Source organism: Myotis daubentonii, chromosome 4 (genome assembly GCF_963259705.1).
Source record: "Myotis daubentonii chromosome 4, mMyoDau2.1, whole genome shotgun sequence".
NCBI lineage: Eukaryota > Metazoa > Chordata > Mammalia > Chiroptera > Vespertilionidae > Myotis > Myotis daubentonii.
In genome coordinates, this window is record NC_081843.1 from 13649606 (window position 1) to 13677584 (window position 27979).

The 27979-nt window shown below is 53.3% G+C and overlaps 1 protein-coding gene across 6 annotated transcripts in view; it reads right to left on the reverse strand.

Moving 5' to 3' along the window:
- The window catches only part of UNKL (unk like zinc finger), a 52520-nt gene extending 26939 nt beyond the window's left edge, over positions 1-25581 (reverse strand). For 3 of the 6 annotated variants that reach the window (XM_059692601.1, XM_059692600.1, XM_059692599.1), the window contains exons 1-8: positions 24237-25581; positions 22834-23043; positions 12257-12433; positions 11719-11852; positions 7039-7174; positions 5895-6012; positions 2916-3000; positions 2149-2234 (exon numbers count right to left, since the gene is read on the reverse strand). In XM_059692601.1, the coding sequence (XP_059548584.1) occupies positions 2149-2234; positions 2916-3000; positions 5895-6012; positions 7039-7174; positions 11719-11852; positions 12257-12433; positions 22834-23043; positions 24237-24313 (1023 nt within the window). In that variant the 5' untranslated portion in view covers positions 24314-25581. Of the gene's footprint in view, positions 1-2148; positions 2235-2915; positions 3001-5894; positions 6013-7038; positions 7175-11718; positions 11853-12256; positions 12434-19416; positions 19434-22833; positions 23044-24236 lie in introns of those variants that run through there. The other 3 variants (XM_059692602.1, XM_059692603.1, XM_059692604.1) reach the window with 3 other exon arrangements.
- Between the last annotated feature and the right edge of the window lie 2398 nt (positions 25582-27979).

Consider the following 27979-nt stretch of genomic DNA (forward strand, 5'->3'; position numbering starts at 1 on the left):
CATGATCGGAGAATCAGGCGCCTTTGCCGCCCTGGCCAGTGATAGCAGGAAGTAGGGGTGGAGCCAGCGATGGCAGCTGGGCACCGTCGAAGCTGGCAGTCCCGGGAGCTAGGGGTCCCTTAACTGGGCCTAAAGCAGAGCCCACGATCGCGGGGCCGCTGCAGCTGTGGGTCCCCGCTGCCCGAGCTGGACGCCTCAGCCAGAGGCATTAGGCCTGGGCAGGGGCGGAGCCTGCAACCACGGGGACCTGGGGGTCCCCTGCCCAGGCCTGACACCTCTGCCGGAGGCCTCAGGCCTGGTTAAGGGGCCGATCCGGTGATTGGTGATCGGAGGGTGATGAGGGTCAACTCCTCTGGCCGAGGCATCAGGCCTGGGTGGGGGGCGGAGCCGGGGATTGGGGGGATATGATGGTCCCCTTGCCCAGGCCTGAAGCCTGGGTCAGAGGCATCAGGCTTGGGCGGGGGGTGGAGCAAGCGATCAGAGGGAGATGGGGGTCCCCTGCCCAGGCATGATTCCTGGGCCAGAGGCCTCAGGCCTGGGCGGGGGCCAGAGCCAGTGATCAGGGGGAGATGGGGGTGCCCTGTCCAAGCCTGACACCTCTGGCGAAGGCGTCAGGCCTGGGCAAGGGGCCGACCCTGCGATTGGAGGGTGATGGGGGTCTACGCCTCTGGCCGAGGCCTCAGGCCTGGGCGGGGGCCAGAGCCAGTGATCAGGGGGAGATGGGGGTCCCCTGTCCAAGCCTGACACCTCTGTCAGAGGCGTCAGGCCTGGGCAAGGGGCCGATCCTGCGATTGGAGGGTGATGGGGGTCAACGCCTGAGGGCTCCCAGTATGTGAGAGGGGGCAGGCTGGGCTGAGGGACACTCCCCCCCGACACACACACCCAGTGCACGAATTTCGTGCACCGGGCCCCTAGTATACATATAAAAAAAGATGCCACTGTTCACTTTGAAATGATTAAATTTGCATGTATGAGTCTCTCCCAATGTAACCGAAGACCTGAGAGGTGGCAAATCCAGGTGCAGCCCTTCCTACCCTTCCTAAGTGCTGGAGGGGCTCCCAGAACCCGGACCCTCAGTGCAGGGCCTGACCCAGGGGGACCCTAAGTGCGGGCCTGACCCAGGGGGACCCTCAGTGAGAGGCCTGACCCAGGGGGACCCTACATGCGGGCCCGACCCAGGGGGACCCTCAGTGCGAGGCCTGACCCAGGGGGACCCTACATGCGGGCCTGACCCAGGGAGGAGGATGGGCTCGCCTGCAAGAGCAGCCCAGCTCGCTGCCAAACTGAAGGAATTCAGTCTCGTCCGCAGCCAGATGCCACTTTCTTGGTGACTCCAACAGGACAAATGGAAACGCTCATGCACCCACGTCACCGAGCTCGCCTGAGGAAGAGGGTCCTCTCTGCCCCCTCAAAACACCCCACGTGAGGGCACACATAGGCGGCCACGACCTTGGCAGTGAGGGCGGGACACCAGGTCTGAACCCTGTCCCCACCATCGTACTCTGTCCTCAGCGACATGGAGGTCCTAACCCAGCAGGGCCATCAGCTCCCAGAAGTGACCCCCCATCTCTCACTGCCCCTGCAAACCTCTAGGACCACCCTGACTGAGACCCAGGGGTGCTCAGGGTCAGGGACCTGCCCACACCCGCCCTCAGCCGGCACCTCCCCTCCCAGGGGGCAGACAGCCCTGAGCGGACCCTGCTGGCTGTGGGCCCTTCCTTTACGGTCAGCCCAATACCGTGCATGCACATGCGGGCAATATGCGCGCGCCTGGCAAACAGCAATCCTCTAGCGCAGCGGTTCTCAATCTGTGGGTCGCGACCCCTTTGGCGGTCGAACGACCCTTTCACAGGGGTCGCCTAAGACCATCCTGCCTATCAGATATTTACATTACGATTCATTACAGCTATGAAGTAGCAACGAAAATAATTTCATGGTTGGGTCACAACATGAGGAACTGTATTTAAAGGGCCAGAAGGTTGAGAACCACTGCTCTAGCGTCTTCTAGGAGCTGCCAACCCAAAAGCAGATTGTCTTCAACCGCGTTACTCAGGAAGCACAACCATCTGCCCCTTACAATTTGATTTAAAACCAAAGGACAGAGTCAGCCGCCCACCAGGCAGCCCCCTCGGGGCGCCACCCACTCACGTTTCCAGGTGGGCCGCTGCTGGCCGTGGAGCTGCTGGTGGGCGTGAGGTCTCGGCAGCCCCAGTCGGTGGCCATTCCCAGGTTCTCTGGGGAAAGGGAGAGCAGGCTGTGAGCGGCCGCTGGCTTCGCAGGGTCGTTGGCTAAAGGATCCCCTACAATTAGGGAAAGAGCCTGCACTGGCCTCGGAGAGGGCGTCTGAAACACCCGGGAGCTGTCAGGGCGACAGGACCCTCCAGTCTAAAGTGTGAGACGCGAGTGATTTGAGCATCAGAAACAATGTGAACGTTCAGCAAGAATAGCCACCCTCCCCACCCAAAGATCAAGCAGAAAGTAACCTGGAGCTGGCCACTCTCCACACACCTGGATCCCAACTCGCAGGCGTTCAGGAGGAAGCCGAGGAACACCAAGGTGGGGGGGGGGCCGGTCTGCGTGCACCCCCGTCACAGAGGCTCGTTTCTGCCTTTGGGAACATTCTATGGGCCCATCTGGCATCAAAACTAGCCCCGACCCACACAAACTGTGCCAGCGCCCAGCCACTGTACTCAGGAGCCCGGAACACCTGGAGGCAGGGCCCCCCTGGGCCCCACAAGGCCCAGCCTGCAACAGCTCCCACCCCAGGAACCCTAAAGGCATGTGGGGCGCTCCCACCTGCTCCCCCATCCTGAGAGCCTGCTCAGGATGAACAGAGTCTATGAGCCTGTGCGCTGTCTCCCCTGATGGGCTTACGGCAGCCGCTAAGCCAGAGCCCACTGGGCGTCTGTACTTACTTTCCACATGTGCGAAGGCACAGAAAGGACCCCGAGGGCAGTAGCCGGTTTGGCGCATGTCGTTGCACTTTGTGGATTTGTAGATCTAGGAACAAACATAAAATAAAGTGGAGACTCGATTGGAAATGGGTTTCCGTGGGCAGCCCAGAGAGGACGGACCACAACATAGAGAACTAAGCTCCCAATTGCAACGGGAGTCTTTGGAAGAGAGGGGTGTGGGCGTGGCCCCCTCTCTGAAGGCCTGCAGTCCCAAACCCCCTCCTAAGCACAGGGCCAGCCAGTCCGGGGAACGAGGGCCTGGAGCACCTGTCCTTAAAGCCACACACTCAGCTTCTCCACGTGGCGTTTTCTGAAAGATGCACCTGCTTCAGCGCCTGGTACACAGCAGGTGCATTTCAAGAAATGCCTGTTAAATGAACACGTGTCCACTCCATGACCAGACCCAATCCACCCCACTTGGGTCGAAGATACTCTCGTGCTGTCAACAACACCGGGGTCTGGCCCCACAGCACATGGGACCCAGGAGGAGCAGACCAGCCTCAGGGCTGCAGATGCGCCTTGTGGGCGTTGCCACGGCAGGATCTCTGCACTCCTGCCCAGACCCCACACCGACACCTCACCACCCTCCTTCCTTCCCCACCTGCTCAGTTCCCTTGACTCAACTGTCTGCTAGGCAACCACACCAACAAAAACAATTTCAAAGGGTCTCAGGTTCACTGAAAGTATCAGGAAGCTACATGACATTGTATGTGCATTTTAAAGCACAGCGCTTTCAGGAAACAAAATGCAATCACCACCCTTTGGATGAGGCCCCCACCCCTTCCTGCAGCCCAGGGCGCCTCATGTGGCACAGTCACGCGCTCCCTCACTCTGGCGCCTGCTTTCACGCCCAGGGCAGCCTCTAGTGCACACAGCACTAGGCTTGCTGGTGCTCAGTGACCCGAGGGAAGGTCATGCTAACTATTCTGAGTTTTGTCTTGCTTAAGTGTCAACAAATGTAATGTATGCACCAAGGCGTGTGTGTAAAAACAGATGGACACCCCAGAGCTAACATGGTATGTGACACAGGACATCACACGTAGATCGCTGTGGCTGCAACTCCACAGGCAGGCCTGAAATAAGACCGGGTGCAAATGCCCCAAGGGCGCCACTGGTTCACTCATTTTCTTCTCGATTAAGTCACAACATTAAGAGTAAACACAGTTAAGTAAAAATTCACTGGTATCCATGGGTTTTCAGTCCCAATTCTGCACCTACATGAGCCATATAAAAAGAAGAGAATGAGCCCCGACCGGTTTGGCTCAGTGGATAGAGCATCGCCTGTGGACTGAAGGGTCCCAGGTTTGATTCCGGTCAAGGGCATGTACCTTGGTTGCGGGGACATCCCCAGTGGGGGGGGGGGGGGGTGCAGGAGGCAGCTGATTGATGTTTCTCTCTCATCGATGTTTCTCTCTATCCCTATCCCTTCCTCTCTGTAAAAAAAATCAATATATTTAAAAAAAGAAAAAAAGAGCATGAGCCCTGGCCAGTGTAGCTCTGTGGTTGGCGCATCGGTCGGTGGACCAAAGGGTCGCAGGTTTGATTCCCGGTCAGGGGCATGTACCTGGATTGCAGCTTCAGTCCATGGCCCTGGGCAAGGGTGGGAGACAACTAATCAATGTGTCTTTCTCACATCAATGTTTCTCTCTCTCTCCCTCCCTCCCTTCTCTCTATTTAAATCAACTGAAAAACGTCCTTGGGTGAGGATTAACAAAACAAAACAAAACAAAAAAAAGAAGAGCATGAGTCTGGGAAATAGGTAAGAGCCAGAGTCTGAGCCACAGAAATGAATGGGGCAGTCGTGACCTCAGGGGGAGAGCCAGAGGGGAGGGGAGGCTTTTTATTCAAACACTTCTGGTGTGAACAAGCACCAGAGTTTCCAAACTCCAATGAAGAAATGATCATGTGACTAGAAGAGGAGAAAATAAAAACCTGAGACCGGCTGTGGTGGGGCCTGCAATGCAGGTCTAGGTTTGAGAGAGACGGCCCGGAGGTGAAGGCTGGACTTTTATCCAAGTTCACACAAGCCCGGTGCCCGCTGCTCAGCACCAGCTCAGCGCCTTCCGCCCAGCGCCCGAGGCGGCCATTTGCCCGAGGAGGACAACTCACTCCTGACCAGGCTGTGCAGGCCCCGGCCGCCCTCCTCCGCCACCCACTGGCCCTGCCTCCCCTCTAGGCCCCTGGAGTTCAGCACATGAGCCCACCGCTCAGTTCACAGATCAGCACACACATTACCATCCCGGTGGGTGGACATCCACCCTCTCACCCTTGACCCCTCCCGCAGCCCAGCCCTGGCCCCCACCCTCCTTGGGCCCCGTGCTCTCCTGCAAACTCGGGCTCTGAAGGGGGCTTGTTGGCTTAGTCATTTTGAACACAAATCCATGTGAGCTCTGGCTAGCTGAGCAGGCTCTGGCTGTCACACCCTGCACGATCCAAAGGAAGGACTGACCTTGACCAACTCCTGGGAGGGGACCTCGGTGCCCCTCGAATGTCTTGCCCGGTAAGTGTCTATTTGCCTGGCCTTGGCCACCCTGGATAATGACAATGTGACCTACGGCGGGGCCCTGGACCCCACGGCATCAACTCGACCCGGTCAGCTACGTCTCCACAGTCGACCCCCAACAAAAACCCGAGACACCAAGGCTCAGGTGACAAAGGCACTGGGAGGAGTGAGTGCCGTCCGTCATTCCCTGGGAGAGGACAGCTGGAAGCTCACGCCTGGCCTCCCCAGGCCCTGTCCCCCGGGGACGCTGCCCTTTGCTGACTTCACTCTGTACCCTTACAGTGTAACGAGCCCTAAATGCGGACCTAATGGCTTTGCTGAGCCCTGTGAGTCTCTAGAGAGACCCCCCCAAACATAGCAAGGAGCCACCAGACCCACCCTCTCCAGGCTATGGTTCCGCTGACCGGCCAGCTGGAGCCCCGCCTCCGCGCTCGTACCTCAGGGTGGAACTGCTGCTCCGTGCGTGAATGGCAGTACTGACAGCTGTCCCCACTGTCACACCTCGAGGGCTCACCCCACTCATCGCCGTGCTTCACGCTGGGGCACGGAGTGGACCTGGGCGACAGGGGGAGTCACAGGAGGGTCTAGAGGAGACCAGCTTTCTGCGTGCCCGGGGTGCTGGTCTACCCGCCTGCCGCCGGGCTCGCCTCTCAGGACGGGGCACCCACAGGCACACGGCCCCTGCAAGGGCCGCCTCTTTCCCTCTGAGGACAGGCAAGCGCGGGGTGAGTGCCATCTGGACCCAGACAGTACTCAGGAGCCCCGGGGTTATTTTCCACAGAAACTAAAGGGTGTCTAAGTCGGGGCTCCCCACGCTGGCGTGAGCAGCATCTCGGAGAAGCGGCCGGACCTCCCGAAGCCAGGAGGCAGCGAGCCCATCTTTTCTCGAGGTTGTTTCAGAATTGGATGTGAGGCCCTGGCCGCTTGGCTCAGTGGATAGAGCGTCAGCCTGTGGACTGAAGAGTCCAGGTCGGATTCCGGCCAAGGGCACATGCCTGGGTTGCAGGCTCGATCCCCAGTAGGGGGCGTGCAGGAGGCAGCCGATCAATGATTCTCTCTCGTCATTGAGGTTTTTTTTTTCTCTTTCTCCCTCTCCCTTCCTCTCTGAAATCAATAAAGAAATTTTAAAAAATTGGATGTGAGACTTTTCCCTACACTATGAAAAGTCTAACCGAAATCCTCCCTTTGTCGTGTACTTGGCAGCATTATTGTAACTTGTTCGGTTTCATAGAAAAAATACCACCAGTGGCAAGTAAGACTTTTTGTTTTCTTGGTTTTTTCAATCTTTATTTTCTAACCCTTCCATATGCAGTAAACTCACTTTACCTTCTCCAGCTAGTATTTGGTCACTAATACTTGGAGCCTACTAAGTTAGGCTCTCTGCTCCCTGACTGTGAAATGACTCAGAGGAAGAACAATGACAGGAACCCAACTCTCCACAGAGACAGCGGATCCCCAGGCAAGGGAGGTGGCAGCAGGTAAGCAGAGGGGCTCTTTGCTCAAAGGAAAAGCGGGACAGGAGGCTCAGGGCCTGGAGGAGGGAGGAGGCAAAGGCCCAGGGGCCTGTGGGCACGGGCTCACCGATACTGGAACCTTCTGGGGTTCCGCCGCCTGTCCCTGCTGTTATGGTAGTGGGGACACGCATAGCCCTGGCGGCAGAGGCGTGGCGGCTTCGGGCACTGCTCGGTCTTGTAGCTGCCCAGCACGAAGTTGGTGTCTGAAAAACAGGAGTCCACGTGTAAACGAATACACGCATGCTCACAGCACATGTGCTAGTAGCAGCCCTAGTCATACAGCCAAAAGGATACACACCCAAGTGTCCGTCCACAGAGGAAGGAAGAAACACAGTGCTCCATCCGTACGGAGGCATAGTATTCGGCCATGAAAAGGCATGAAGCACAGACACAAGCTACAGTGTGGGTGAACCTCAAACACATGGTGCTCAGTGCAAGAGGCTACACACCAAAGACCACGTATGTGTGATTGCACTTATAGGGAATGTGGAGAACAGGCAACTCCACAGACAGAAGGTAGACGAGTGGTTGCCGGGCTGGGGGAAGGGAGAGGAGGGAGTGACTTATGATGGCTATGGGGCTGCTGTGGGGAAGCCAGACAGAGGGTGGAACCAGAGAAAGGTGGTGGTTGCACATCTGAATATACCACAAACCACTGAGACGCACACTTTAAAATGGTTCGCTTTAGCCCTGGCATAAACAATGGGCTCTGTGTGATCACGCGTTGACACAGGTTTAAGACTGTACCCAGTGTCCCTCTGTGGTGGGGACGTGGGCATGTGGGGGCACAGGGCATATGGGGGGGGGGCTCTCTGTACTTTCCACTCATGTCAAACCTAAAACTCCTCTAAAACCTAAAGTCTATGTTTTAAACGATTAACTTCATGTATCTGGATTTTATCTCCAAAGCAAAACACACAGAAAGCCACCAGGGTCATTTAAAAGCAGTAGCCAGCCCTAGCTGGTTTGGCTCAGTGGCTAGAGCGTTGGCCTGCGGACTGAAGGGTTCAATTCTGGTCAAGGGCACATGCCCGGGTTGCAGGCTCGGTCCCCAGTGGGGGGGCATGCAGGAGGCAGCGGATCAATGATTCTCTCTCATTATTGATGTGTCTATCTCTCTCCCCCCTCTCTTGTTCTCTAAAATCAATAAAAATATATTTTTTTTAAAAAGCAGTAACCAATGAGAGGATTCCTAAAACTCTTATCCTCTCTTGGGCTGGTTAATAGCTAATACCTTATTACATATGCTGGGTTTTATTTCAATTACAGCTGACATTCAATATTATTTCATACTAGTGTACAGCACAGTGGTTAGGCATTTACACAATTTACAAGTGATCCCCCTGATAAGTCTAGTGCCCACCTGACAGCAGACATAGTTGTTATAATATTGACCATATTCCCTATGCTGTGCTTTACATCCACGTGATTATTTTGTAACTACCAATTTACTCATTAATATGCTGTTGTTTTTAAATGCATCTGCTCGGTGGCCTAAACATCGGTAGCTGAGGAACCAGCAGGAGGGAGGGAGGGGCGAGTCCTGCCCACGGTGCAGGTGAGAGCAGCAACGCTATGCACAGGGTACATACATGACCATACCATCCGTCCAGGCCACATTCAGCTTCAAATTGCTTCTTACATGACAAGTGATGCTAGCCACACAGCAGGGAATAGAGACAACCAAAGGGGTTTGGGCAACAAGAACGCTGACTTTAAGACATTTATTCACAAGTACTGACCGAGTGCCTGGGACAGATATGAGGTCCTGTGCCAAGTGGCATGAAACACACATAAATGAACTGCATGAGACACAGAAGCTCACAGGTGTCCTTCAGCAGGTGAACGGGTAAATAAACCACAGTCCATCCACACAAGGGAATATTATTCAGTGACAAAAAGAAATGAGTTATCAAGCAATGAAAAGACAGGAAGGAACCTTGAATTCATATTACTAAGTGAAAGAAGCCAGTCTGAAAAGGCCACACTTGGATGATTCTGGAAAAGGCAAAACTACCAGAGACAAAACAATGGAGTAAAAGATCAGTGATCATCTGGCCGGTGTGGGTCAGTGGTTGAGTGTCGACCTATGAACCAGGAGGTCATGGTTCGACTCCTGGTCAGGGCACAGTCCCCAGTAGGGTGTGTGCAGGAGGCAGCCAGTCAATGATTCTCTCTCTCTCTTTCCCTCTCCCTTCCATAAAATAGATTTTAAAAAGAGAGAGAGAAAAGCTCAGTGGTCTCCAGGGGGTGGGGGGACAGAGGGACGACTAGGCTGACAGAATTTTCAGGGCAGGGACACTACTCTGTGCGATGCTACATGAATAGATACATGTCATTATACATTTCTCCAAATCCAGAGAATGGACAGCACCAGGGCTAACCCTATAGTAAACTGTGGAGGTTAATAATAATGTATCACTCTTGGTTCACCAACTGTAATAATGTACATAATGCAAGATGTTCAAACTGAGGGAACCTGGGAGGGGGCATGGAAACTCTGTACTATCCGTGCAAGTGCAAATTTTCTGTAAACCGAAAACTTCCCTAAAAAATAAAATCTACGGCTCGAGCTGTTTGGCTCAATGAATAGAGCATTAGCCTGGGGACTGAAAGGTCCCAGGTTCGATTCCAGTCAAGGGCAGATGCCCGGGTGGTGGGGCTCGATCCCCAGTAGGGGGCGTGCAGGAGGCAGCCGATCCATGATTCTCTCTCATCATGGATGTTTCTATCTCTCCCTCTCCCTCTCTGAAATCAATAAAAACATATTAAAAATAAATAAATAATTAAAATAAAATGAAATCTGCTAATTAACAATCTAAACCACCACCTATGGGTGAAAAACAAAACATGGAAAGACAGTGTGCAATGGCTCTTCTGAAGAAGGTGGTTTCAGCGCCGCTGGTGGTGTCTAGAGCAGCGGTCGCCAACCTTTCAGGCCTCAGGATCACCAGTGGTCAGCGGACTGGCGGTTGGCGACCACTGATCTCGAGCACTTGGAAAACGGAAGCCAGAGCACCTGAACCAGACAGACTCCTGACCCAAACCCAGGCGCAGGCACCAAGGTTACTCCGTAGGGCCCTGCGAAGCTTTGGGCCAGCCTGCCATCACCTCCTCCCACTGTCCTTCCTCAAGCTCAGCCCCTGATGGTGCTGGGGACCGTCGCCCACACCTGCGCTGTGAACCAGAGCACCGATGTTTCTAACTCTCTATTTCTCTCCTTTCCTCTCCTTTCTTCTAGCAGGTAGAAGTCAGGGATTTTCCGATCAGGGAAGCCTACCAGCTGGGAAACAAGAAATGGAACGTTCTCAAAGGCGTTTTCCAGAAAAAAAACAAAAAATCCTGAGTGAAGCAATTATCCTGGATGCTAGGGAGCGGGAGCTGGGCACACAGCGTTTCCCGTGGGGAGATCTGCCCCCAGCAGTGACATCACAACATGGGGAGGACCGCAACAGCACACGCGGTCGCCCTGAAACTTGGAGTAGGGCCCCTGGGCCCCCTCCACATCCCAGACGAGGCCAAGGCCATGGTCCTCAGTGCTGGTTCAGCTAGGGGCCCAGTCCCGAGTGCTCGGTGCTGGCCACGCAGGTGCCACACACAGTGCCACGGCCAGAACGGGGGAGCAGGAGGTGGGAGGGGAATCCGGAAAGGCCTGTGCCATCACCTTTATTAATTCACCCCTGGAACCGCAGCCCCAGCACAGACATCCTGTGAGCAGAGGAACTCACTGCTCACAGGACTACAGTCCCGCAGCATGGTTCATGCATGTGAGAGTCAATGAAGGAAGGTGGTGGAGACACAGCCTTACTTAGAGGGGTTTTCTTAAACCCTCACTGCTCTTTGGGATGCTCCGGAACAGGCAAATCCAAGGAGACAGACGCAGACCAGCGGGGAACAGGGACCAGGGAGGGACTGCTTAATGGGGACTGAGTTTCTGTCCAGGAAATGGAATGTTCTAGAATTAGAGAGTGTTGGTTGCACAACATTGGGAATGGACTAAATGCCACTGAATCGTTCACTTTAAAGTGGTTAAAATGACAAATTTATGTGATGTGTATTTTACCACAAAAAAAAAGATTTCGCTGAAACCGGTTTGGGTCCGTGGATAGAGCGTTGGCCTGCGGACTGAAAGGTCCCAGGTTCGATTCCGGTCAAGGGCATGTACCTTGGTTGCAGGCACATCCCCAGTGGGGAGTGTGCAGGAGGCAGCTGGTCGATGTTTCTCTCTCATCGATGTTTCTAACTCTCTATTTCTCTCCTTTCCTCTCTGTAAAAACTCAATAAAATGTATTTAAAAAAAAAAAAAAAGATTTCACTGCCCATCACCATCATCTGTGGAGGCTGCCAGGGATAGGGCCCCACAGTCCCAAGGGATGCGGCCATATTTCAAACAAACCCCCAGGGACCTAAGGCTGCTGATCCGAAGGCCATGCAGAGGCCCCAGGGCAGGGTAGGGAGTGCCATGAACAGCAGCCCAGTTCTGGGAGGGCCCATGTGGGAAGGAGCTGTGCCAGCTGTGCACCCTCCCCCCAGAGAAGCCGTGGTGTGAAGTGGCCGGGGGGCCGGATGCCTGGGCTCAGGCCCCCTCAGTCCCCACACCCCCCAGGACCGAGGGTAAAGTACTCGACTCAGGGAGTCCCAGTTTCCCCATCTGATCTACAAACAAGGGCAATGAGGTCCACTGCGGAGGTCACTTTACAGTGCTCGGGGCTCCCCTGCCCACCCTCAGTGGCGGCCATGGGGTTACCTTGCCACCGGGGGTCCTCGCCCAGGATCTTCTCGATCATGGCCTGGCTGGCTAAGACCCCAGGCTGCAGGTCAGGGATGCCATCCCCACCGCCGAGCTGGCCGTTCTGCAAGGCTTCCTGGGCCTGCAGCTCCCTGCGACCAAACAACACAGCGATTACGGCTCTGGAGTGTGTCCAAGCCCTTCCCGAAGGTGAGAGACTCACTCGGGTCTATCACTTTAAGGAGCCCCCATATGTCCCTGGAGGGGCTGGCGGCCTGGGGGGTTCAGGGCAGTATCCTGCGTCCCTCGGGCACCCCCCTGCCCTGGGACAACGGTCTCAACCCAAATCCTAATGACTTGAGAGCTGGGTGTGTTTCGTAAGGATTCGCTCATCGCCCTCACCCCCTAGGGAGCTCCCCGTTGCACGAGTCAGAAGGAAGGAAACTTTTTAGAATCAATCAAAGCCCAGGAAAAGAGCTGCTTAGGACCAGTGCTGCCTGCAACTCTGGGGAAGTGAGCCGGTTCCCCGCCCGCCCGGGGCGGGGCGCCCACTCACCGGATGTCACACACCGGGGGCCGCAGGTCCAGGGGGCCGTGGGCGAAGGCGCAGTGCGGCCCGTTCTTCACGCAGTGGCCCCGGGCGTCGGTCTCGTGGATGCACGTGCCCGTCTTGTAGTAGCGCAGGTGGTACTTGCGCTCGGTGTCGCCGGTTGTCCGGTGCAGGTACGGACACCTGGGGAGCAGAGGGGGGACACAGGCCGCCTGGGCCTCAGGGCCTGGGGACAACCTCAGCGCCAACCTGCTCCACTTCTCCTTCGCCCGGCAGCAGCTGGCTCTTTTATTCTTTCCCTCGGCTATCTGCTCTCCCCAAAGGACGGACATCGCTGCACGGGCCACTTGGCCCTGATCTGGGAGCCTTGCCCAGGGCACTCCGACCCCCACATCTCTCAGTTACACGTGGTACAAAGCACAACACCGAGTTTCCCTGAAAACCATCCTGGATAATTTCTTGAACAAAGTGTGGAAAAATCAAGTTCACTTCCAGGCCTCAGCCACGTCACTCATGCTTCCTGACAAGCGTTACAAATAGAGTGCGTGGCCGCTCCCATCGCCCATCCAGGCGCCTGAAGGAGGGAGGGGAGAAACATGGGAGCCGGGCCACGGCTGGAGGAGGACGCTGGTGGAGACAGGCCAGGAGAGAAGCGAATGGGATGGAGGGACGAGAGGGGCAGTCACACAGGCCAGGGGCGGCTGCGAGCCGCTCGCTCCGAGAGGGCCACACGGTCTCAGGCTGCCTGCCGAGCACTGACCCGGTCCCATGCTGCAGGGAGGCAGCAGCTGCAGACGTGGTTGAGAAGGATTCAGTTCATGTGCAATATGGGGACTGCGCCTGCCGCGCGGTGGGTCCCCCAGACAAGGCACACGGCAGGAGGGGAAGAGAGACACAAGGGATCCTTGTGGCAATGACCCCTTGAGCAGCCTGAGAGTCAAGGCAGGGCCAGTTGCTACAAGTCCCCAAATCCAAGGACAGTGAGGCTTGGGAAAGGCCCACTCCCACCTTGCTGTCTGGCAGGCTGTGGACTTGGACCTGGATGCTGGGGGGCCCTGTGGGCATGGCTCCCCACACAGAGCACAGATGGGTGGCGCTTTGCCACCTTACAGGACCCAAAAGTAAAGTAACAAACGACTTAGTGAGCATCCATTCTAAACCCTTATCTTATGAGGAAACTAGGCTCCGAGTGCAGACAGCTCACCCCAGACCTAACTGAGCACCTGGGTGGGCAGGGCCTAAGGGGAGACAGACACAGGGCGCCAGGTTAAGTCCCCAGGTCACTGGAACCAACCAAGCAGAAGGCAGGTTAGAAGGCCACTGGGAGCCCAGATTCACACCCAGAAGAGCTGGATGAAGGATTTCCAGAGATGTCTGTGCACCACGATTGTGGCAGCATGATGCTCACTAGCTCAGAGCCGGAAAGGACTCAATGCCCATCAGCTGATGAACAGATAAGCAAAACGTAGGCTATGCAGACAACAGAATACAATCCAGCCATAAAAGAACAAAGTACTGACACACGCTACGTGGATGAAACCTGTAAAACTTCATGCTAAGTGAGAGATGCCAGACACAAAAGGACACATATCACGTATTCCACTTACATGAGGTCCCTAGAACAGCCAGATTCATCAGGACAGGAAACAGAGGAGGTTACCAAGGGCTGGAAGAGGGGCAAATGCGGAGTGACTTTCCATGGGAACAGAATTTCTGTTTGCCGTGATGGAAGGAATTTAGAAATAGTGATGATGGTTGTCTAACACTGTGAGTGTAACCGATGCCGCTGAAGTGTACGTTTGAAAATGGCAAATACTGCCCTTGTCGGTTGGGCGTCGTCCCATGTACCAAGAGGCTGCCAGTTCTATGCCCAGGCAAAGGCCCAGGCCCAGGGTTGCAGGCTCAATCCCTGGTAGGGGACTGCGGGAGGCTGCTGATTGATGTATCGCTCTCACATCAATGTTTCTCTCTCTCCCTTCCTCTCTTTCTAAAAACCAATTAAAACTCTTTAAAAAAAGAATTACTATCGTATCACTATGTATTAGTATGAAAAGGAGATGTTATGCATACATACAGCACTCTACGTGCCCGCAGAGAAGATGGCTGTTTCCTTTGTGTTCCCAACAAGGAGTTCCAAGAAACATTTTGGGGAGATATAAGTGACATGACAAAATATTAGCATAATTACTATATCCTAATTGACATACCCTTGCCTAAAATCCCTATTATAAAGTTACAGTTTAATATATATATGATATATTTTATATATATTTCAAGCTCCTCCAAGCCCTTCCCTGTGTCCGCACACAGCGCTGCCATGTAACACAGCTTCTGGCACCCGGGACCGGAGGATGTCATGGAGAACCCTCTGCCACGCCAGGGAACCTGATCTAGAACACAGGACCCCTTCCCGTTTACTCATACAGATTGCTATCATCATAAATAAAGAACTTGAAGAAATAAAGAGGCCAGGAATTCACAGAACAATAGGCTAGGGAAATAAACAAAGAATCTACAAGACAAAAAAATGTCAAGGGTCATGACCACTGAGAGGCACTTGGCATGGAAAGCCCCCGGCTCCAGGGCAGAACCCAGAGCCGGGCTGCGGCTGCAGAGAAGCAGACGCCGCTGCCGGAAGAAAGCCAGAGTGCAGCGACTTCTCTGGAGGGGCGTCTGGTGACACAGAACGAGACGACAGTGCATTTACTCTCCCCGAATGACCCACTTCTAGAGACCGGCCCCAGAGACAGCTGGCAAAAGAGAAAAAGACGGCCCCCCAACACGATCTCTGCAGGGCTGTCTGTCACCCTCAAAGGCTGCAGACAACCAAAGCTCTGGAATAAACAAGATGGCAGTGCAGCTCTGAGGAACAGGGGTCGGTATGGACAACCAGGGAAGGGGCGCCAGGAGGAGTTGTGAGGGAAAAACATGAAGAAATGGGTGTTTATATCGGAAGATGGGGAACAAGAATTCCTATATATCTGCTTATATCAAAAATTATGGAAGGAGCAACAACTGTCTAATGGGGAGAGAATTTCAGCTTGGAGATGGAAAAGATCTGGAGATGGATGGTGATGATGGCTGCCATGTGAATGGACGTAATACCACTGAAGTGTACACTGAAAAAGTTAAGGTGGTAACTTTTATTACGAAGTAAACAACTTAAGCTACTAGGAAAGCCACCATTTTACAAAAGCAGTTCCAACCTTCAGACCTACGTATGCATGTGCTACAAGTCAGGCATAAGAAGCCCACAGTCTGGGGAGAGGGCACCAGCGCACCGAGCTGAGGCGGCCTTGAAGCTTCTCTACAGAACTCACTCCAAACAGCCGCCAGCACAGCAGCGGGCTCCCGACTTCCCTAATGTTAAATCTAAAGTGTCATTTGCTCCCTAATGGCCCCTCAGGGTAGCTCTGCGCATCATTGTTTCTTCTCCAGTACCATTGCCACCGCACCTAGAGTCAGGCCAAGGCCTCTTGTCCCCCAGCACTGAGCACCAAACAGACACTACGATGTCACTCAGAGCATGTCACCTTCTTCATGAATTAACCCTTTGCGGTCGTTTGTCTACTCTCAGCCACCAAAGCTTTCTTACCGTTCTGGTCGTATGTCTGCTCTCAGCCACCACAGCAAGGAACCGTACGAATCTTAACTCTATTCATTCATGTATCAGTTCATAATTTCTCTGAAAGCTCTTAAGTGTCTAAGCGACCCTGTCACGAACCAAAACATTGCCCCGACAAATCGGAGATATCGAAACTCAATATAAACAAACGTGGTCGTTCCACACTCGCCATGCAAAACACCGTGGCGAGTCAGTCGCCTTTTGAGAGCGAAGAAATCGACAAGCTTCGGAGATACTTCGCAGAATTTCAAATAAAGCTTTACAAATTACGTTTAACTGTAATTAGGCATTCTCGCTTCTTAAGATATTTCAAAATAATACTCCAAAATGGCAAAAAGAAAGTTACCGAAAGAAGTGTACTGCGAATCTGAAAGTAACGATGAAGAGTTTTATTTTGGCACCTTGAATACTGACTCTGACGTAGAAAGTGATAACGTTTGTAGTGATTCTACCAGTAGTGACGTAGTTCCAAAAAAGAATTAATAAATCTTGTTTATCCTTCATAATCTCGCATGTTATGTATCACTGCTCTTTCAATGGAAATTAATTCCGACCAGTGCGACACCAATGTCCAAATTTAATACGACCGCAAAGGGTTAAAACATGAACTGACCTTAAAATACTGGAGAACATTTAATAAGAAGAAATTGGCTTCACCTTAAGAACATTTAAGAGGTGAAAGGGAAAACCTCAGAGAATACCCAGTGACAAAGCCAGGCCCCCTCCCGGGCTAGGGAAGAGGCCCCCAGGGACGGCCTGACACCACTTGCAGATTCCTCCTTGCACCGGAGTGCACTAAGCCATCCCCAGGACGGCTGCCAGCCTTGCAGCACTCGCCAAATTCAGGGTGACATCCATGGTTCTCAAACTTGTCCACAACAATTAGTGACCTGAACAGTGTCACTAAAACAGGGCTCCTGATGGCATGGCGCAGGGGCACGTGGCGTGGTGCATGCCGGCCCCCGGACGTAGCTCCACCACAGGGCTGTGCAACCACTGAACCAGGATGGGAGGAACAGGGAGGAACACAAGATTGTCCCTAACCAGCCCAGGCCTAGCAGCTCAGTTGTGTGGCCAAGGCTATGGGTTTGACCCCTGGTCAGGGCACATATAAAAACCAACCAATACATAAGTGGGACAACAACAAAAGACTGCCCTATCCCTAAGGCTCCAGGAGAGCCTAAAATTGCCCCTTTCTCACCCGAAACAAAACTGGACCCACCAAACTCGGACCTACTGCACAACAAGACCAGCCTATGTGTGTGAGACCACGGTGGCCACCGAACTCAAACCCACTGTGCATCAGCATCCACCTGTGAACTGGACTGGGCCTGGACCAGGGCTCCCACACGGGAAAATGGGTCAGAATCACCTGGAGGGCAAGTTCCCCGGTGATACTGCTGCTGCTAGTCTAGGGCTGGTCCAGGAGATGCACTGGGCTGAGAATGACAAGGAGGATGGCCCCCTCCAAGTCCTCCAAGCTCCGGCACAAGTGGGAGAGCAGAACACAGCACAGAAATGACTGAGGTGCAAAATGGAACGGAATGAAGCAAACGGATAGGAGTTTGGAGAATGAGCAATGGCAGAAAGACCTGGGTGCCGCATACAACTGGGGGGCAGGGTCAGAGGTCCTGGGGTCAAGGTGGGGGGATGGTAAAAGGGTGGAGCTTATAGGGAGAAGCCAGTGTGTCCTCTTACTGCCTCTCCTCTCAGACACTGGGAGTGAGCGTTTGCCAGCCCCCCATGTTGACCACATCCATCTGTTCATCCCTGGGCCCTGCAGCCTCTGGCTTCCAAGGGCTGCCCCTGAACTCCTGAGCCAGGACAGTGACCCCTTCTTAGTCCCTAAGGGGGAGCATCAGCTCCAGCCATGAGTGCACCTCCTTCCTCTGCACCCGAAGAGCTACCACTCTCCCAAGGACAGAAACATCTCTCCACCGGCCCCAAGGGGCACCTGATCTCCCCGGGCCAGGCCTTTCATCCTGGTCACCATCTCTGTCCCAGCCCTTCACCAAAAGCAACAGGAACTGAAGCGCTTGCAATCAGTCAGTGCTTTTAACATTTTTATATGGGTCTCTTACAGATCCAACTCAGTCACCTAATTGTAATTCCCTTAAGCTGGTTAGTTTGTAACCAAAACTGTGTTTTCACCCTGGCCCACATGCTCAGTGGTTAGAGCGTCGGCCAGAGCACAGAAGGGTCGCAGGCTCATTCCTGGCCCCGGTCAGGAGTGTGCAGGAGGCAACCAATCAATGTGACTCCCTCACAGGGGTGTTTGTCTCTTTCTCCCCTCCCTTCCACTCTCTGAAAATCAATGGAGAAAATATCCTGGGGTGAAGATTACAAAAAAAAAAAAAAAGTGTGTGTTCTCTTCTAGTCTACAAGTAGCCCCAACTATTGAATATGATGCTCTAATATTCTACACCTGCCCTTGGCTTTCACCTTACCCAAAAAGCACAAGCAGAATGCACTTGTAAAATGCTTAAACAACAAATTTATAACACCCTGAAGTGAACGAACTTCCATCTAAGCCTCAGGTACTAAGACACTCAACTTTAAAAAATTAAACATTGCAAAAGTATCTTTCAACAAAAGGTCAAACTACACACAAGTATGATACAGCAGGGACACCAAACTTCGGGCATGTAGAAAGGCTCCCTTAAATCAACAAGCTACCACCAGGATTCACAAGGGAAAGCCCGCTGAGTCACACATCATCTGCTCCACCCGAGAGGCCTGTGCCCCCAGCTGCACGAAGTGCAGGGAGCAGGGAGGTACCTATGGTGAGAAATGGCAGGGAGCCCCACAAATAATAAGGCAGATATCCAGAATCAACCTGTAAAGTTACTCCACATAATGAGCAGGCCCATCTATCTATATACCTATATATATAAAAGGCTAATAAGCAAAGTGTCCCCTCCGGCATTCCAACGGGAGACTGGGAGTTCCATAGCTCGCTATGACCTGTGCTGACCACCAGGGGGTGGTGCAGAACGAAGGAAGGCCTGGATTGCCGGCCAGGACTAGGGACCCTACCTGTGCAGGAATTTTGTGCACCAGGCCTCTAGTTTCTTATTAAAACAAAAAAACTTGTAACTGTGCGGGTCGGGGCCAGCCTGTCTAGGGCAGGAGGAGGGTCAGCAGAGAACAAAACAGAAAACATTCACTCAGCGCACATACAGTTAGGAACTGCCTGAATTGTTTTCCAATAAAAATGTTCTTCTGGAGGGCGCTCACACCCCTGGGGAGGGCTTTTTCTTTTTAAATGGCAGAGCCCACACCTGTAAGCGCCTGACCAGCACCGAGAACTCCGCACAGGCAGTATTCTGTAGCGAGAGGTCTCAACCAAACCTGGGTTCAAGGTACGAAAACCAAGACCGAAGCTGATAACTCTGTCCCCTCAGGGGGCAAGCCGGACAGCAGGGGGCCGAGGGCCGTCCACACCCGACGCCTCTCTCAGGGCAGTTTTCAGTACGTGGCTGGACCCACAGAAACTTCCGGACAAAAGCCGCTTTCCTGGCAGCCCCAGCCTCGGAAATACCTGAGGTGGATCCAACCAGGTGGGAACACCGACCCTGTGGAGCTGGGCCCGCCCCGGGAGCGGTTTTCTGCGCGGCCAACTCTGTCCGCAGGTTAGAGAAAGCGCACAGCGCCCACCGCACACCGCGCGCACCGCACAGCGCACAGCGCACACCGCGAGGCGGACCGAGGCGGTCCCAACGCGCCCGGGAGAACAGTTCCCACGGGGGCGGGGCGCAGGGCGGGGCGCAGCGCGGCGCGGCGCACGTGACCCGGGCGGCCAATCGAGGCCCGCACCGGGTAAGGGGCGTGTCCACCAGAACAAAGGGCAGTGGGAAAGGGAGGACCGCTGCACTCCAGCGCAGAAGGGACCCTCCCTGACAAAGGGGTGCCCGTCCGCCGAGGAAAGGGGGCGGCGGCGGGGCCGTGACAGTGGAGAAGGCCGCAGACGGAGGGGTGCGGGAGGTAAGAGGGTGACTGCCTGCCCAGGAAAAGGGGTGACAGTGGGGTGGGGCATGACAGCGAGAGACCACGCAGAGGTGACAGGGAGAATGCCCATGGAGGGGAGGGTGTGACAGCAGAGGAGACTGACCGCCGGCCAATGAAAGGAAGTGGCAACAAGAGAAGGGGTCACCAGAGAAGAGGTGAGCGCAGCAGGAAGGGTAACTAACTGTTACCTGTCAAGGAAAAGGGATGACAGTAGGGGGGCCCATGGAGACGGAGACGAGGAGGGAGGTGAAGGCAGGGGTGGGGGGTGACACCAAGGGAGGGCACCACTGGGAGGTGGGTGATAGTGAGAGGGGGAGTGTGACTGCCCGCCAAGGAACAAGACTGACAGTGGGGGTGTGACAGCCAGGGAGGGGCCCCTGGAGGAGGGTGATGGCAGGTGTGTCAATCCTCCTGCAGGCCTCACCCCTTTCTGGCTCGGACCCATGTTGCCCCCAGCAAGTGTCAAGAACAACGTTAGATGCTTCTGTCACCTGACAGAAGGGTTGGCTGGAGGGTCTTTGTTCTTTGATACATAGTCATGTTTTAAAATAATAGGTTGACAATACAAATGCTCAAAATAAAAATTTCAAGAACCAATGAACTGAAATAAAAAGGAAACAGATACTACCTGTCCTTGCTCTGAAAAGTAGTATCTATTTACAAATCCATGGCAACCTTTTGTGGACCAGAATATGTAATTCCACAGGACAAACTCCAGGGTATTCCATTTGTAGGTGACAGGAAAGTCCCTCTCCCAGAGAATGAGTAAAACAGCAGTGATTGCTAAGGAGAGAGCCCCTGGGGAGATGTCCGGCTGTCAAACTCATCCTGAAGCGCTGAAGCAAGTCATCTGCTCAAGAGAAGTTACAAGCATCTTTAATAAGACACATGTGACTTTCTTACTGTGCACAGATGTACACAGGATGTATCCAAAACAGAAAGTGCCAAACAAGCATCTTGGTCCTGTTTCTCAATGATAACCGTATACCATTTAGACTACACTAATATTTTTAGTTTAATAATATTTTATACTTTTATAATGAACAATTGCATATCACTTGATTACTATTTGCGCCCAGCTTAAAATGACCAGCTGCAGGTAGGTGTTCACTGCAGAACTCTCATCTCAAAAGAATTGGACCCCATCCCCAGCAGTGGGACTGAATCAACATCAAGACATCCAGACTCTGGGACCCAAGACAGCTGTTAAAATATGCTTTCTTGTCACGTATTAAAAGCACCACCAATGAATACTGTCGCTTAATCCCGATACGGGACTCTAGGATGGGGTCAGACATGCCAGGGGACTGGATCCCCCAAACCAGGGTCAAGCAGCAGGGAGACTCAGGACCCCAGATCCAGAGAGGTGACAGACATGACCACGGGAATTGGGGGACTGATACCAGGCCTCGGCTAGACAAAAACATCTCTCTTCTGAAGAGTCATCTGCAGAAAACATCGGCTCAAGAACCATACAAAAAGGCACTTTTCAAACTTCACAGAAGTAGAGCAATCCTAACCGTGGTGGAGCAGTCCACATGATTTCAACAGGCTTCAAGCTGCCTTAACAACACTATGGAATTAGATGGTGTTCAATGAAACACCTTTCAGTAACTGAATAAAGTTTATAAAATGACCACAGATGAAAAATGGACTTCGTGGCCTAAGCATTCTGGAAAATGAAGGAAAACAGACTCATCACACCAGACTCTGTGTGTGGGGGAGTGAAAACTGTCTTCATAACTGAATCATCTCCCTTCAGAGGATCAGGGGATGGAGCCTGAAGGCCTCCCCAAATTAGATCCCCTTCCAGACAGAAGCTGAACAAGCTGCTCTTTTCAGAGGATCGGAGGGCACAGTGATGCCACCCCACCTCCTGGCGGGAATGGATGTCCTCCAGCCCCATCAAACAGCCCACAGGAAAAAAGCAAAACCCACTGCTGCCTACCAAGCTGTCTCTGAATATACAAGCTGACTGTACTTTTCCTGTTTTCCCATTCTATACACAGGGTGGGGCAAAAGTAGGCTTACAATAGTTCATAGTGCAAGAAGAATCTCTGTTATTTCACACACTCACAACTATAAACCTGGTGTTCAAAACACCATTAGGAAACTTGTAAAAAAAAAAAAAAAGTCAGCCCTGACCGGATTGGCTCAGTGGATAGAGCGTCGGCCTGCGGACTGAAGGGTCCCAGGTTCGATTCCAGTCAAGGGCATGTACCTTGGTTGCGGGCACATCCCCAGTGGGGGGTGTGCAGGAGGCAGCTAATCGATATTTCTAACTCTCTATCCCTCTTCTTTCCTCTCTGTAAAATATCAATATATTAAAAAAAAAAAAAAGTCAACCCAAACAAAATCTCAAGTTCCTAAACTTTAAAAGTGCTGCATAAATGGCAGCCTGCAAATAAAATTGCTTAAAAAAAACAACTAAACATGTAAGCAGCAAAAAAGGGAACATTCCAGATACATTTGCATAGTGTGAGTATACGTTCTAACTAACGCTCTCGTTATAAACACAATGGACAACTACAAAAATGGTCCTAAACCTAAAAGCTGTACCACCTTTGGGCTGGTTCTAATATAAGAAATTTGGAGACCTGTAGCAATCAGAAGTGGGAAGTGAAGCAAATTCGATTTGAATCATGCAAGGTTTATTCCGTGAGACACACAGTTCTTCCCACACTGGCCTAAAGATAGGAAAATCCCCCCCCCCCGCCCCCCACCAAACCAGTCCTGGTCATCGGAAAAACTTCAGAGAAAAGAAAGGATCCCCTGTATGGGTGTGCCAGATGATGAAACTAACCAGGGGTCCGCCCCTCCCCAGCCCCCCCCCCACCCCCCCCCACCCGCAAGGCCAGGTCAAGGGGCAGAGCAGCTGGTGCTGCCCCCTGAAGGCCAGCACTCCCCTCCCCCCCGCCCCCCTTCCCCCGCCCCCCCCCCCCCCACTCACTCGTCGCCGTCGGGGCACACGCCACTGGCCTCGTCGTACTTGGAGCAGTACACGTCTGGGCTGTAGTTGAAGGTGCCGTCGCGCCTGCGGAGCGGTCTGCGCCGACGCTGATTTAGGAAATGCCAATGGAAACAGGTAAATGGCCTGTGCTGGGTGCACTTGTGCTGCACAAACAGGGAGCACTGCTCTGTCCTAAACTCCTTTAGATACCTAAAAAGACAAACAGTGTTGCGGGTCGCTTCCGCCGCCGCCGCCGCCGCCAGCAGGCAGCCGGAGACTCGTGGGTTGGGGCAGGGGCGAGGGTTGGCCTGACCCGTGGGCCCAAGGCAACGCGACCCCAGGTGCGGTCCCCATTTCGAGTCCAGATGGCCCCAGGCAGCCCCCCTCCCCCATCGTGAGCCGAGGCGCGTTTCCCGGATCTCAGGCGCGATTCCCCAGAACCCATGCACAGCCCCCCATTCCGACCACAGGCGCGACGATGCAACTCCAGGCGCGCCCCGGCCCACAAGCCCAGGTGCCATTTCCGACCTCAGGTGCAGCCCCCCATCCCGGACCCCAGGTGCAGCCCCTCACTCCGCGTCCAGATGACCGCCCCCGCCCCCCTCGTCCCCAGCACAGGCGCATTCCTCCGATCCCGGACATGGTTCACCGATTGCAGGCACGACCCTCAACCCCAGGCATGGGCCCTCCAGGCACAGCCCACCCCCATCCCCACCTCCATCCCCACCTCCATCCCCATCCCCACCTCCATCCCCATCCCCATCCCAATGCGCGACTGCCACTCGGACTCCAGATGATCCCAGACGGCTGCCTGCCCGCTCCGGGGCCAGGTGCGTTTCCCAGACCTCAGGTGTCATCCTCCAGACCCCATGCATTTACCCGCCATCCCGACCACAGCCACGACTGTCCACTTTCAGGCACGACACCGAGACCCCAGGTGCGCCGGACCCCAGGCAGAGGCAACCGCAGCCCAGATGGCCGCCCTCCCCGCCCAGGCACGGTCCCACATCCCGGATCCCAGGCGCAGTCTCCGCGCCCCTCCCCGACCGCAGGCTCTGTTCCCCGACCTCCAAACAGAGGCGCGTGGACCTCGGACCCCCGGGCGTTCCCCAGCTACCAAGCCCCGGTGCCACCCACACCCTGGGCACCGACTCCGACCTCAGGCAGTGGCAGCCCGAGTCGGATGGTGATCCGCCCGCCCGGAGTCCAGGCGCCACTCCGGCGGAGGCCGGGCGAGGCGCACACCCGGGATGGCGCGGGGGGCGGGGGACGGGGGCGGCACCGGGCCCCAGGCCGCACCGGGCGGTGGCACCCAGGCCCAGGAGCGCGGGGGCACCGGCTGGGAACGCACGGGGCCGCTCCCGACCCGCTCCCGTCCCCGCCGCGGCGGCCGAGGCACTGACCTGTAGTGGGTCGGCTTCTCCGTCTGCGGGGGGGACCCGCTCAGCGCCGCCGCCGCTGCTTTCGAAACAGACGGCATTTTCAGTCAAAACAATGCAGCGCGCATGCGCCGCGCGGGCCCGCCCCCGCCCCTCGGGATCTTCCCCCACGCGGAGCCCACCGGCGCCCCCGGCCCCGCGGCCACGCCCACCCGGCCGCCCGGGCGCCGCCTGGGCTGGCGCCTCTCGGGGCGGGGCAGCTCCGCCAGCGCCCAGCGGCCAGCTACCATCTCCAGGCGACCCTCGCGGACCCTAGACCAGGCCCCGCCGGGGACACACCCCGGACATGGGCCGCTACCACTCCCGCATCCCCGGTGCATAGCGTTTCCCGCACCCCCGCGGGCGCCCGTGGTCCAACGGCACACCCATGCTGCACTCGCATAGCTCTCCTCTGCCCACTGCTGCCCTGAGCATTCTGCTCGCCGGTGCGACCGTGAACTGGGCTCCAGGGGATGGAGCCAACAGGTCCTCGGGATTTAGACAACCTACACAGGCTGCTCACTGACTCTGATGCCATGCTGGGTGCTGAGGCTGGAAGAATGGGTCCAACTGCTTAGGGCTGGATGTGGGAGAGATGGGGAGACATAGGGCATGTTGCTCCTGGGAACGGAGTTTCTTTTAGGGAGTCCGAACATGTCCTAAAATTAGATTGTGGTGATGGGTGCCCCCTGTGAATATACTAAATATCTTTAATAGGATATTTAAATGGGTGAGTTAAGCTGATTTTTAAAGAAGAATCCAAAAGACGCATGGACACCAAAGGGTGGGAACTCAGGGAAGCAGGCAGCAGCCGCCCCACCTCAGCTGACCCTGGAGTAAGAACCAGGGTGTGCATTTCAGGACACAACCCAGGCCCAGAGTACATTATTCTGTAAACATTTTTTAAATGTTCAACTTCTCGCCAGGCGTGGCTCAGGGGTTGAGCATCCATCTATGAACCACGAGGTTACGGTTCAATTCCTGGTCAGGGCACATGCCCGGGTTGTGGGTTCGATCCCCAGTATGGGGCATACAGGAGGCAGCTGATCAATGATTCTCTCTCATCACTGATGTTTCTATCTCTCCCTTCCTCTCTGAAATTTAAAAAAAAAAAATGTTCAACTTCTCTAGTAATTTAAAAAAATGCAAATGAAAACAAGGCAAGAGCCCTGGAGTGGGCTGAACAGCATTCTGCAGTGTTGGTGGCCTGCAATCAGACAAGCTGCAGCACAGCTGGGAGGACAAACAGGTGCTGAACTTCACAGAAAATGATGTTCCATTTCTAGGAACTGACCTAAAATCAGATTCAGATAAAGATCATCATCAGTCACTCAGCAAACACTTGAGAGTGCCTAACAGAACAGTAATGGTGACATGGTTAAGTTCGAAGGCTATGTCATGATTTAACAACAATGCTCCTATTGACATGAAAAATGCTCCTATTTAGGTTAAAAACAAAGCAAGGTATAACAGTTCCATATATTTGTGCTCAAGTATGTAAGTTATTTTTTGAACTACAAGTATTACAGTAAAATAAAAGCTATCATTTGCTGGTGGGGTAAATGATTATCTTTTTTATGTTCATTTTCCAAATGAATTATTACCTCTACAAACATTACATTTAAACCTGGAAAATGGCAAAAAAAATCAATGTTTTCTAAGAAAATTGAGGAGAATGAAGCAGAGGACAGGACTCATTCATTTGTTGGAGGAATGAACAGATCTTGAAGGCTGCTAGTAAGTGGGGAAAGAAAAAGAAGTCTAGAATAATTTCAAGGTCCCTAGCTTGGAGGAATACATAACAAAGAAACAGGTTTGGGAAGAGATGAATTCCATTTTGCACCTAATCTGTTTGAGGAACCTATGAAGTCCAGTACTGATGTATAGAGAGCCACTTTCGAGCTCAAAAAACGAAGTTGGGGCTCAATTTAAAAATTAGTGGTTGGGTATCGTCCCATGCACTGAAAGGTGGCTGGTTTGATTCCGTCAGGGTACCAAGAAGAAAAATTTAAAAAATCTGGGGATCTTCACTGTAGAGGTGGGAGTAAAGGTGCCTACTGTTCCTTCTTACCCATGAGGCGTCTTCCTTGAAGAGATCAGAGAATTGTGCAAGGCTGTGAAGACCCAGTGTAATTTTTTGTGCTTCCAAAGACCTTTTTTACTTTTTAATATATATTTTTTATTGATTTCAGAGTGGGAGAGGGAGATAGAAACATCGATGAGAGAGAATCATCGATTGGCTGCCTCCTGCATGCCCCCTGCTGGCCATATGCCTGACGGGGAATTGAACTGTAACCTCTTGGTTCATAGCTCCACGCTCAACCAGAGTCATGCTGGCTGGGCCCAAAGACCATTCTTAAATGGCTGGGGTAGTACCTAGACATATAAAATAACACTTCACTGTAAATTTAGAAGTGTTACTTTTTCGGGGGGTTGGGATTGAGGGAAATGCACAGTACTTCTGAAATTGCTCTGCTGCTTTAAAGATGTGAGGCCATTTAGTTAACCTCTTCTTCCTCGGACTTTCTTTTTTTTTTTTTTTTTAATATATTTTATTGATTTTTTACAGAGAGGAAGGGAGAGAGAGAGTTAGAAACATCGATGAGAGAGAAACATCAATCAGCTGCCTCCTGCACACCCCCTACTGGGGATGTGCCCGCAACCCAGGTACATGCCCTTGACCGGAATCGAACCTGGGACCCTTCAGTCTGCAGGCTGACGTTCTATCCACTGAGCCAAACCGGTTTCGGCCTCCGATTTTCTTTAAAACAATTTTCTCCTCCTCCTACCCAACAATTTCTCATCTCATGAATCACTGCAACTGCTTCTGTTATAGCATGCTTACACTAGTCCTCTCCCGCTCAAATCCTCATCGGGTGCTTATCTCGGGAATGAATGTGCCAAGCACGGTGGGAAAAGAAAAGCTACAGCCAGTTGGGGAATAAGATGAGCACACTACAAAAACTGCTAAATAATGAAAGGATTTCAGTAACAGTTCACCTGTCTGCCTACTCTGCTGCCAGCCCTTTGCCAAATCCAGGTATGGGAGGGTCTGCCTACACTTGCCAGCGAGCCTGGGTTTCTCCTTTAGCTCATGACAAAACCCGTAACAGCCTTCACCGATAGCCACCCTGGAGGCACTCAGGATCTGTTGCATGTGGCATGATGTGTTTTCTCTTCCTTTTGCCTAACAAAGTTAGTGTCTAGCTTCCAGACCAAACACATTGCTTTTCTCATATGGTTTACTTTTTCTTTTATTGGAGAAAAAGATCGATTTGTTGTCCCACTTATTTATGCGTAGATTCTTGCATGTGCCCTGAACAGGGATTGAACTTAACCTACAACCTCGGCGTAGTGGGATGCCGATCTAACCAACTGAGTGACCTGGCCAGGGCTGAGTCACTTTTAATTAACATAAAACAATTTTCTCATTAGTTCTGACTTTTTTTTTTTCTGCAGGAGCTAGTAAGAGTAAATTAAGAGTTTGAGTGTGAATGCCTGTTGCTCAAACAAGAGTTCACAACTGTCGGGCCAATGTGGCTCAGTGGTTGAGGGTCAACCTATGAATCAGGTCACCCTTGGATTCCTGGTCAGGGCACATGCCCCCCTTTTGGCCTTGATCCCCAGCAGGAGGCAGCCAATCAATGATTCTCATCATTGATGTTTCTCTCTCTTCCTTCTTCTTCCTCTCTGAAATGAATACATAATTAATTAAAAAAAAAAAAAAA